The sequence below is a fragment of the Coturnix japonica genome, chromosome 15, assembly GCF_001577835.2.
Source record: "Coturnix japonica isolate 7356 chromosome 15, Coturnix japonica 2.1, whole genome shotgun sequence".
Lineage (NCBI taxonomy): Eukaryota > Metazoa > Chordata > Aves > Galliformes > Phasianidae > Coturnix > Coturnix japonica.
In genome coordinates this window covers 2945981-2958939 of record NC_029530.1, presented here as the reverse complement: position 1 = coordinate 2958939, position 12959 = coordinate 2945981, and the positions used below count along the sequence as shown (strand labels likewise).

General features: G+C 38.9%; 1 protein-coding gene across 3 annotated transcripts in view; it reads right to left on the bottom strand.

Moving 5' to 3' along the window:
• Positions 1-12959, bottom strand: part of TMEM132D (transmembrane protein 132D) — a 176336-nt gene that overhangs the window by 139052 nt on the left and 24325 nt on the right. For 2 of the 3 annotated variants that reach the window (XM_015878477.2, XM_015878476.2), the window contains exon 2: positions 444-1332. The exons of the other annotated variant lie outside the window; for it this stretch is intronic. In XM_015878477.2, coding sequence (XP_015733963.1) covers positions 444-1332 — 889 coding nt within the window. The remainder of the gene's footprint in view (positions 1-443; positions 1333-12959) is intronic. 3 annotated transcript variants of the gene reach the window in all.

The following is a 12959-nucleotide window of genomic DNA, read 5'->3' as shown; positions in this document are numbered from 1 at the left end:
GAGGTATTTAAGCATATAAATCCATCTCAGATGCCTAATTTTTGCTCCATTCCCATAAATACCTTTGCGGATTTGAGCTTTACTAATCTTAACATGAGTTCAATGGGAGATTAGAAGCACCACAAACCTCAGTTCAGGAGAATTTACATATTATCTCCTATTAGCACATATATGAGATCCAGGTCTACTAATTTAATTTTTTTATACATAGTATTCTACGTCCTTTTGCTGAAATTATCCTTTCACACTGAAAGAGATCAAATCTCAGCAATTCATACAGTATTAGACTGAGCAGTACACAAAGAATCAAGTCAAACCACTGTAATTCATTTTCTGTAGTGAAGTAATTGAAGAATTTTGGGTAAATTCATACATGAGAAAGCGACTTCCCATACCAAGAGTAGGAAAAAAAAGGAAAGGTACAAAAGAAAAAATAGCCTTACCTCAGCGTGAATTGATCTTCTGTTGAATTTTTAGCAATAGATACAAGGAAAGTCAAGATGTCACCTTGCTTGACAGTCTTTGGTGCATACCAAATGGCAATATTATTATCCAACCTCATTTCGTTTAAGGAAGGGACTGCATGTGTCTGGTAAAGGAAAACACTTCCAATCCTCTGCAATGGAGGTCCCGACTCATCAATGTCATTGCGCCCTGATCGGATCCCATTACTTTTTCTTACATCCTCCTTGGTGCATTCCCCTTTCTCGTCTCCTGGTTGTATGGCATAGTACAGCTCCACAGGACTCCCCTCAGAATGCTCCATTGGTTTCTTACGGCCAGCTACAATGGTCGGGGGGTTAAACCAGCCTGGCAGCAGTTCCAGCTCTGCCACACACAGCCCCAGGTCCCCCTTCAGCCTGCAGCTGCCTCTGACTTCCCGTGTCTCCCGGAAGGCGAACACCCGCAGGCAGGGCAGCCTCTCCGTCGTGCTGTAGTCATCCCAGTCCCTACCCACAATGTAGAACAGGACCTGGACTTTGGGCTTGCTAGGGTAGATTTTGTCACTCATTATGAAGGCCTTAAGTTTCCAATTAAATGAGAACTTGTTGGTAGATCCAAATGGATTTGAAGACAACATTAAGTCCTGGGGCACTACTTGTTCAATGGAAAAAGGTCCATAGCTGGCATTTAGCACAGGTGGCCTCTTGGATTTGTAGATGAGAAATGACTCCACTCGCGACTGCAAGCTAGAATTCCTCATAATATCCTGGTTGGCTTCCTTAAGAAAGAAGGAAACATCTGCATTGTGGATACGATATGTCACAGGCAAGTAAGTTGGCAGTAAAGAAAACCTCTGTATGCTTTCCAGGATCCCTCGACTCTCAGTCACTGTTGAAAGGAAAGGAGAGTTTAAAAGATGAAATCTTCAAATCATACTGTGACTTAACCTACCTGACTTTAATGGTGGCTTGACAGTGCTGTGGGTGGTACTAGTGGCAATAATAAGCATTATCAACTCATGCAGAAGTAGCCTATGGTGATTTATCCAGCTTGCTTGGAAAGCAGTAGGGATTTCTATGTTCTATATGACAGATAGATACAAAGAGAAGCTTGAATGGGTTTACTTATGCCAAAGGTCATATCTTCACTTGCAATATACATTTGTTATTGGAGAGCAAAATTATCTGAATTATAAACAAAATTAAGTGTCTTCCAGCACAAGGCTGAATTTCTCCTGGAGAACACTTAGCACAATAACCAATACACAAAAGCCCTGTTACAATACTCCAGTACTACAAGATTTCAAACAGAGCTCTATTCGCACCCCATTTATGGCCCCTTCTATTTAAGTGCATGTATGAAAAAAGGTAGCTTTTTTTCCTCCAGTAAATAACCATCAAGCTTCATATCACCGCTGTTGCCCAACCTTAACGCTGTTCCTTAATACAAATGCATTATCTGTAGGTTGTACACCACTGCACATGGAAAGAACATTTTCAATGACACTGAGCCTCTCACTGTGAGGCATCTATTTTAACTGTGCCACCAAGCAATTACCTGAGGCAGGCTATCATATTAAAGAATCAACTCTCCATTCTTTCTCAGAACTGTCAGTCCCAAAGAGCAAAGACGTACACTGTTAAAAAATACAGATGTAAATACAATATGACCTTCCCCGTTTGAACATCTGACCTTCATGCTCATGTCTTCACAGTCTAATTCTGCTATAAATTGCATTATTTTGCCACAGTAAATTCAAATCCGTAACCTTACTCAGAAAAGTGACAAAAGGTTGACATGGATGACATCCAAAAGCAACCCAATTTCCCGTGGTCTATTCCACAGATGCTTTATGAGCCCCTATTATTTGTTTGGAATCTGACCTAAATATTTATTGCCTAGTTAGGAAGTGCACTGGCCTAACCTGATGACAGCTCTTTCTAACTACCAATCTCTCCTTTATGTGCTGCAATTCACTGTAAAATGGCTCAAACAGGTTTGATGAGGCTTGTTACCTTCAGATCCTATGGGAAGGTATTCTTTAAAAACTGGTTTCAGACCGTTCACCAAAAACAAACTGGAAAATGCTGCTCAAAGCAACAATCATCCTCTCCACCTGCAAGCAGGAGGACCTGAGAGGGAATGTTGCCTTTGCAGATGAGCGCAGAGGAAGCCATGCTGCTGCTCCCCATCAGTAATGCACCTCCACAACAAAGCAGTCAGTGCAGATCTCACCCAGATAAGAGCAGGAACATGGCTTTGGTATCATTTGGCTTCCACTTTCTCTCTCTCCATACACTCCAGTGAGCAATAGCTTTTAAAGACCTTCTCCTAAGCAGTCCCCCAACAAAGATCTAACAACTCTAAACAGCTTTGCTAATACTTGGAGTTGCAGGGATGCATCTCTCCTACCCAACCCTAAGGCAAAATCTGTTCTGCTGCTTTACTTCCTCATATCACCCAGCCCATAACATCATTCCTCCATCTAATGTCCCATTTATAAATTCCATGCTCATTTTGTCCTCCTCCCAACAGCTTGGCAAAGCACCATTAAACACAGCGAGGCATCAAGGAGGCAACTTAAAGGAAAAAAGCACAGGGTATTCAATTTTTTATTTCCCTTATTTTGATTGCAGCTCCCTCCCTTGCGTTCCACAGGGAGAAGTACATTATTTTTATATTAAAACTAACAGAGTGTTTCGCCTCATAATTTTTTAATCATTTATTTTAAAGCTTAATTACCTAAGGGATTAAAAAATCTTCCCTCTATATTCCCCATCTCCACAGGACAGCGTTCCTCAGAGTTTGTAAATCAATGATTGTTCAGAATAGAAGAAATGCTTAATAAAAAAAGGAAACAGTCCCACCAGATTGAGATGGGTCCATTGGTTTTTAGACTGCAAACTGGTCTGCTCATGGCTGTGCTTTGCCGTACCAGCAAGCTGTCACTGTGAACTGAATTCATATTTGTGCTGGAAGCTGACAGCAGCTTTCCAAACAGCCAAAGGCCAAACATTCAAACGATTTTACACTTTATCTAGGAAGAGTTATAATCAGCACAAACAGGGGAAAAAAATGCTCAAAAACTACACTGAGTTCTGATCTACCATCTGGATTTTGACCATGAGAGTTTATCAAGGATTCTGAAGGATAGGAAATTAAACACAAAAACTACCAGAGTCCTTGATTGCAACCATGGCAATTTCTGTACACATTATGCATGTTTGAAGCAAAGAGGAAAAATTGCAGAAGATTACAATTTTGTACATTTTTGGATGAGACCCAGACTCAAAATTTTCAGTTACAACATCTATCCTAAATATTACATCAAACCTACAACATCACAATTATATTTCCACAGGGATAACCCAGGAAAAAAAAAAAAAATAAACCAGAACAGAACAGCCTTCAAGGAGTTCAGTCCATCCACAGTAGGATAGATTCCTAGCATTTAGATGCAGCCTGCACAACTTGGAATTCATTAGTTGTGGCAAGCTATAAGATCAGTCTATCTTAAGCTGAGACACTGCAGGGGAAAAAGAGATTCTTCCAGAGGAGTACAGCAGGCAATGCTGGGTCCTGAGGGACTGCTGCTGTGCAGCATTACTGAACTCAAAGGACCGACCCTGTCCTAGAGTGCATGATTTTGCTTTGCGGTCTACTGAAGAATACCTACTGAACTTGTGGACCAGTGTTGCAGTACTTTGGTTCCAGATGAGCCGCAACAGTTTGAAACAAGCCAATACAACCTAATTCTGATGCTGTGCTTATGCCAGGAGCTATTATGTCTCAACGCCTTAAAACTACATCTGTATTTGATCTCTCATGCTGTGAATGGTTTGTTGAGGATTTCAGTCAGTGGCCACCTGGGATGAGATGCTGTAGGAGTGTGGTTTTCTTTCCTTTCTCTTTAGTAAATCTTCCCTGACACTGTTTAAAAAGTACTTGTCATTGATGGAAGAAGCAAATTCCTTGTAGGTCAGTGAATTTTAAAAAAAAAATAAAAATAAAAATCAAAAACCAGCAGCTTATTCAGCCTTCTCCCATGCAGTCAAGGCTCATGCATGCAATATATCCCTGAACATGATACTGTAAACATGCTGCATTTACCCTCCAAAAGTTCAGACTGCTTCCTTGATTAGGCTATTAACTTTGTACTGCAGTCTGGCTAAAAAACCTTAAATCTTTATTTCTTTAGTATCATGTAACAGCCGCTTTCAGTCAACGACAAAAACACTATTCATAGCTCAGTTTTACTGCAATGTTATTGACCATAGCTTCAGAAAATTGAAGAAATCTGACAGACCACTAACTTTATTCTGTATTGCCAGATCCTTGGGATTTCATTGCCCTAACACTTTATTTCTAAAGTGTTTTATCCATGGCCATACATTTATGATAAACACTCTTCCAATCAATTATATAATATTACCATTTACAAAAAATAATTGCTTTTTTTCTTGTGACTGAAGGGAATAACTTAGGAAAATTGCCTTACCAGCTGCAAGATTAGAATGGCAATAAAATACACAAAGTTTACTGCTCATCACTGAGATAGAGATAGGTGGTACTTCCTAGTCCAGAAAGAAATTTAACCTTTTACTTTTGGACACTAAATCTTCGAACATCTTTCCTCTCCCACATATGTAATGCCTTGGAATTTTGTCTTTGCAAAAGATGTAATACACCACGATGCTGCAGGCTTGGGGGCTGGACAGCTGTGGGGTGCTTGACAGCTGGCTGACCACAAGCCAGGGGTATGACCAGGTGGCCAAGAAGGCCATCAGCATTATGGCTTGTATCAGCCATAGTGCAGCCAGCAGGACTAAGGAGGTGATCATTCCTCCATACTCAACACTGGTAAATCTGAGCCTAAAAGTACTGTGTTCAGTTTTGGGTCCCTCACTATATTAATCAGGCTCATCAAATATGATTATCAGTCAAAAGATTTTTGACAACAGCTGTACAGTGTGATTAACTATTTTCTTGGAGTATCTCATTTTACTGAAGTTTATAGAAACTTTCATAACTTTATCATTGATGTCTGGACACACTACATCCCATCATTTACTAGGTGAGAAATGAACAATCCTGAAGTTATTTTATTATTCACATTGACAGACAGATAAAAAAAAATCATTTAAACAGAAGGGGCCACAGAGGAACACACACAGCTTTATATTACCAAGTGATACAGAAATGATCAGAGAGAAATCACATAACAAAGGAAAGTTCCCACCTGAAAAGGCAGCAAAGTAATAATCACAGAGAAAAATATTGAGATGAAAGGATATGACACTTTCACACAAGATTGGATGTCAGCCTGAACATGAAAGGGCAAAGCAGTGATGGACACCACAAAGTTTACAATGGGAAAAAAAAATACAGTCACATTAAGTACTGAGGGAAGAGTAACTAAAACTTTTCTGTAGCTCCAGATGCAAAATATCAGTAATCACAGAAAGAGAAGTCCCCAGTCCATCAGCTGCATGTGATACAAGGAACAAAAGGGCATGAAACATAAGATAGCATCACACCATTGCGTGTTGATTACAGCAGCTCACTGGTCCACCTTGACACACATACGAGGGCCACAACCTCATCTAGTATTCATTTAACCAAACTTAGGAAGAGTTCTTTGCTCACGTAAATCTCCACAGTTCTATTCAGAAACAGATTCTACCTTACAAAATCCTCTTTCAAATAGCTATGAGATGGAAGTAAAAGCAGTTTGTAGAGAAGCCGATGAGGATACAGAGGCTACAGCATTTGACACTCCATAAACACCTAAAAATAGAAAGATAAACTGGAACTTTTTCCCTTCCCCTGCCTGATAAACCCTCCAGTGTTTTCTTTAGCACTTCTTCATGAGTTTGCTCTGTCAATTTTGAGCCAGTTTCACATCTCCTTGCAGATTCTAAAGGTCATATTAAAATCTGCCACAGCTAAATATTCGGGTTTTTTTGAAGCCTGACTGGAAATTGGAATGTTAAACCGTTGGTGTCACACACAATCCTCCAAGGAGGATGCTGTGAGGCATGGAGCTGAGGACTCTGTCTATTTAATTGCAGGGATGTTTCTCCTAGAAAACATAGAGGATCTTTGAAATTCAGCAGCAATGAGGACTGCAGGGGAGCTGCACAAGAACCACTGAGAGCTCAAATTATTTTTCTCTACCCTGTAATTATCCTGGATACTTAAAAATCCCTGCTACATGGACATGAATAGTTTTGCATTCTAGTCCCACTGAGAAGCTTCGAACAAAAGATTTCAGAGGAACTGGTGAAAAGCCTACAATAGAAAGCTCAGAAACAATAACAATCCTACATATAAAACAAATTACAGACACATTTTCTGCCAAGAAGGTCTTCACATTTACAAAGAGCACAAATGGAAGTCCCTGTCATTGCAAGCTCTCAGAGCCTGATTCTCTGAGCATCCAAAGTAATTATCCTCACCACTGTCACAGTACACATTTGCACACGTGAATCCACGCACACATTTAAAATGGTTTAATTTACTTTTAATATCTACATTTCCGTGGGTATGAGCAAACCCTAGTGCAAACATCTTGCTGTATACATTAAGTCTGTACCAGATGGATTCTAGCATCGTATAATGACTGATGCTTCCCATCTCTGCTTGTAAATAACAGATTGAAAGATGAAGTCTACTAATTGAATGTCCTCAGAGTAAAGAGCAGCATCTACTAGGTAGAATAAGACAGATGGTAGGATTTCTCTATGAGCAGAAAACCAATAGAAAGGCATTAACCAAATTAAGTTGCATTTAGAACTTGCACTGGCCACTAGATCTTATTCAGTAGGAATAATTTATAGACTCAGTGCTGCAATTTGATATATTCTACTCTAAGCTCATGTAAATTATTAATTTTTCAGATGTCCAGCTAAGCTGATTCGAAAAAAAATAGCAAAAACAATGATCTCAAGTCAATTCAAAGTGAAATTTTCTTACACCCCATCAATATTGAAGAGAACCCATGAAAGAAAAATCTAATAAGGTCTCAAGGATGAATATTAATACATTAATGTATTCATATATTTTACACACAGTTGTATATAAAAAAATAGAACAAATCTGAAATATAAAGCCTTCAAAAGTTTTCTTCTCAAACTCCATTTTCAATTATAACTTTCAAGGGAAGGCTCTTCCTTCAGCCTTTCTATGAAAGAGACACATAGAGGAGGTATCAGATTTTTTTTTAAGCTACTAAACACATAATAAAGATGAGTCTTTTAGAGTTTGATAGAAGCCATTCTTAGGAAAGCATGGTTGAACATGTTAGCTATCTCTCATTGACCTATCTGGATAATAATCAAATCACTGGATAAATACAATAAATAGCTGAGCAGATATTTCTGACTGGTTACCATGATCCACAAGCCACTATCAACTACTGTGTTATTAGATAACAAAGATGAGGAATAAATCTGACTTGTGAAGACAACAAACATAATTAAGACAAAACAGAAAATCACTGATTATTTAATATAATTTATAGTACCTTACTTGGTTTAAAATTTGTTAGGCTTTGCATATCTATGCACACAGTCTACAAATACATAAGATTCCTTTCCTGATCACAGAAAAAATGGTTCAAAACTGCTCAAATAAATCACAAGAGCGTACAGACATTTACTGCCTGGCACTTTAGAAAATATCTAGGAATAAATCAGCCAAGACAAACCACTGAAAGTGAAGGAAAGCAAAAGTATTAAAATGACACATTAGAAGTGTTCTCCCAAATTACATACGGTTCACAGAGATGCCACATTCAAAATTTAAGTCTTGAGGGTTTCAGATTGGACAGGTAGCAAGTAGCATTAATGAGACTACAAGCATTGAAATTGAAGACCTCTGCGTATGTTAAATAATTTTACAACACAGCCTGAAGAAGGCAGGCAGATAAGGTTCATTGGTGATATCTTGGGAGGAGACATTTACAATTGGTGGGAAAGAATCTCAGCTAATGTACAGAATTAAGATAAATGTTTCCAACAAAAACCTTTTCGCATCACATCCCATGAGAATTAGCAGCCCAAGCAGACAGAGTGCTGAGCAGTCCCATAGCCAGTCCTTTCAGGTTGATGTTACGTCTCTGCTGTGCACGTGTGCAGCTCCTTCCTCATTACAAAATAACTTAAAACCTGCCTTGCTGTTACTACAAGGCTTTAAAGTAAATACTTTATAGCTGCAGCGGTTCAGCATGAAATGTTCCAGATTACACTTAAGTATTATTACAGTGAGTCCTCCTATGTAAACATACACAGATCTAATCTTTGAAAAGAAGACTGGCACGATGTGATCCCTGCTTAGGAGCACATGTTTTCAGCAATGAAGTTTCCAGTAATAAATTCCTTAGACCAAATGAATAAGGGCAACAATATTTCACCTTTTCTTGTAGATACAAAAATAGTCAACTCCCACTCCCGTTCATGCAGAAACATCCCTTAGGGCTTATGCCCTCTGGTTTCTTTCAGTCTTTTTAAAGGTCATGGTCTGACATTTCAACAGTGTTAGAAGTCATTGTCTTCTTTCCTGTGTATGTGTCTCTGCTTAAGCATTATTCCCTTCTAGTTACAGGGCCCAAGGCAAAAAATTACTTCTTCATAAGACGACTGGATCTGGTACTGCACTTGGAGACTGATTATAAATAAGTCAAGGCAGCACAGTTGAAATAATACTAGATGCAAAAGGTTATGCATAAAACCAACAATCCACAGGAAATATGAAATTAAAATAGAAGATACATTTCCCACACGCACACACAAAGTGAAAAACAAAACAGAACATGAAATCAGTCTAATTCATAAACAACTGAGGCCTTTTCTATAAATGCAAATAGTACGTTAATATCAGGTACTACAAATAGCTCAATTTAAATCCTGAGATTTCTCCTGTCTGCACTAAACTCTTAACAGAAAGTATGAATAAACTTCTTTCAGCAGGATTTCCAGCTATTACATAATAGGTCATCCTTTCAGAGCTATTGTAACTGATAGGTGGGATCACTAGGTAGGATGATGGGGTCAGGGAGGAACTCAGTACTTAATTAGAACCCACGCCAGGGGATGGTTTGGTTAATTGCATGACCTAGCAAAACTCCAAGGCTGCTCTCGATTAAATTAGCTTGTGAGGATCTTCCATAAACTTTCCTTACGGTATTCATACTTTGATGCCCTCCAGTAATGCCTTTCCTGATACCACTTTCTGACCAGTTATTCACCAGAAATCCTCTCATGAGAAGAAACTGCCTACCTGGCATGCTTCAGTAGTAGTAAGAGGTCTCAGCAACACAAGGAAGACAGGGAGCCACCTTAACAAGTTCTTCTGAAAATGTATTAGCAATCCTAACACGGAATAGCTGAAGATTAGGAGGTGAGGGCTGTGTTTTATTTTTTTTTAATGGAAGAAAAATTGCAGTAAGGTTGTTCTTAAGAAAAAAACTGCAGCTGTAATTAAGGGAGTGCATCACATTTCTGCCAATTAGCTTAATTAGCATGCAGGCTGATTGAAACCTGAGTAGGAAAGGTTTCCCATTATTTAAGGGTGTGGAATAACAGGGCAAAGACCAGAAATTCTCATAAGCACAGAAAAGGGACAAAAAACCTAGAGGAAGTATTTTAATACTGCGCAGGGTGAAGTATTAGCTCTCAAAGCATTTATAGAGAAGCTCCTTAGAGAGTTATTTCAGCTCCACCTCACTAAATCCCAACCCAGTGCTAAGAAAAAAACAAGTATTTTCAACTGGCCCTACTATGATTTCATCAGAAGATTAGAAAAAAATAAATAAATAAATTGCAGTCCTTTTGGTACTAATTGAAGCCCTGATATGAACTATAAAGAAACTCAGCTTCATCAGAACAGACATACCAGCAGTATTCTCGGGTACCACATACCTGAGGATGGATCTGGCAGTGAACCAGAGGTCATCCAGTACTGCCCACTGCCTATTCAATCTGGAGTGACAAACAAGAGACTACTGTAAAGTAGTGCAGAAGTATTTATGTGGCTCTTAACATTGATTTTGTACAATCCACCATAGAAGTCAGATATATTCTTCTCTTTATTGAGCCACATAGATCCACTAAGTGTAACTTCCCAGAGACCAAGATGAGTAGACATGACAGTGCTCTATGAATATACACAGATTTTTAACTCCACATCTTTATGATTTGTGTTCTGATATACACAATTGTCTTGTTTGTTGATTGCTCTATGCTGGATTTTTGCATCTCATTTGAAGATGAGAAACTTTATTTCAGTCAAACCCAATTACAGCTATTTTTTATTTCAAGCCTAAAACTACAGCCAAACAGAGTCAAAATCCAAAAATAATTCCCCTTTGATTGAATCTTAGCTAGGATGACCTCTTACCATTAGTATTCTGCGTTCATAAGTCAGTGAATTAAAAGGAAATAATCACTGAAGACAAAGAATGTAATCAAAGCTACAAACCATAATGGCTTTCTTTCTTGACCAAAATACAGCTCAGTTCACATCATCCTTTCTAGTATTTAATGACCTGCAGTCTTTTGTAGAGGAGATCAATTAGCTGATCATTGTGCCATGGTGAAATTAAGTTTAAATCAAGTTGTTATCCTATGTTCATTAGCCTACATGAAAGTTGTGTTCTTCTACCAGTTCACAGTGGGCAGGTATTATTAAAACAAGTGACTGATCGAAAACTTTTTATTATTTTAATCTTTCTCTGAAAACTTCATATTACTCAAATCAGCAAGAAATTTCAGAGGGGCTGTTAGAATTTCTACCTTTCTTGGTGATTATACATTTCATGATCAAGATGTGAGCTTTCACTAGTAGCTATTTCCATTCACAAGAATAATGTCCAATTCAAAGTTCCAGCTGTAGCATAACTAAGGATCTGAGTATCTAGAAAAGCAGATTTAGCACATCTATTTTCTATGTTTACCTAAGGAAAAGGCAACCACACAATATGACTTCTGAGCATACAGCACTTTGCTCACAGAGGAACTATGCACTGAGTAGCTTTTACTTGGAAAGCTTCTACACCTTGAAATTTGAACATTTAACAGAGTGGAAGAATTTCATTTTCTGAGGCACAGTTTCTTACTAACACAGGTGCTCTTAAGGGAGAATTTACAGCATCCATTATCTTCTAAAATAGGAGGTAATGAGAAATGACCATGCAAGAAAAGACACTGTAATAGACTTCACTTGATCTGAGATTTGTGGGAGTAGAGCTCCAGTTTAGACATCAAAAGCTAAGTTCAAAGTCCAGCTGAAATAGGATCTGCAGGATGATGGTGTGTTACACCAGGAGCTGCTCTGCCCACCTAGACAAATCATGACTGGAATTCTTACACAGTCATTACAAAGCACCATTTATCTTGCTTAATGTCTCGCAGGAATGGAGAGGACGCAGACATTGACAGACTGCAGGAGATTCATTACCTTGGCCACTGAGGAGGGGAGTAAAGAACAAACAATGCTTCTCATCTCACTGTGACAGAGTGGCAGGGGAACAAGTAAAACATGGTCAATACGCTCCTGGGAATACGTGGCTGCTAGTTTACTGAAAGGTAAGCTCACTTCCTGCCTTAGGCTGGAAAAGAAGCCCTTAATTGGAATCAGACTGTATGCACCACACTCAAGTACAGAACTACTTTGGGGGTAGCTCAACAGATGTCAGCCAGGCCACGTGAGAAGTGAGGTACCAGACTGTTCTGATTTCCTCACACAATGGTGGTATTTTCTTCTCTTTTGGGCATTAAGAATCTTTCAAGTTTGCACATGTGAATGAAGGGTGCTAGACTGATGGAAGTCCTCTCTTCACCCCAAGAGCCTACATGTCACAGGCAATCAGCATAAAATCCCCAATGTCAAGCTCAGCAGTGGTTTTCACCTGCAGAACAGGAGACAGAGCTGTCATGCACTTCTCAGGGACCTTCTCTCATCATCAGCAACGTGCCTAGTTTTAAATACTTCAAAGCTGTTACTTCTGATCTGTAGTTTTGTGAAGGGAAGACTCATCTAACATTTCAATTTTGACCTCATTATATGTGCCAGTGAAGCAGAGCCTGTACCACATATTGGGAGATCCTGTTCAGGTGCATAAAGGAGTCTGTAACATACAGACACACAAGAAGAATAACTAAAGGTTGAACTGGTAGATGCTGACAGAGAGAACTCAAGAAACAACAGTTTTGAGATTTGTTTTGCTCTATTAAAGTTAATAAAGGCACACCAAAAGGAGATATTCACATTCTGTCCTTATCCTACAGGGCCTGAAGCACAATAATTAGCACATAGAGAAAACATTTAAAAACATTTACAAGCACATATCCTCACTGAGGCAAGAGAAAACCCCAGCTTCAGGTAGGAAGTAATTAAACCCAAAAGCTCGCCTAGTTTCCCAACTTCACACACAGAAGCACCCTTACAACAGTAGATTCAGTCTTCAAAATGATCAGCTGCAGTATGCTTTAATGATCTACTAAGTAAAGAAGCAC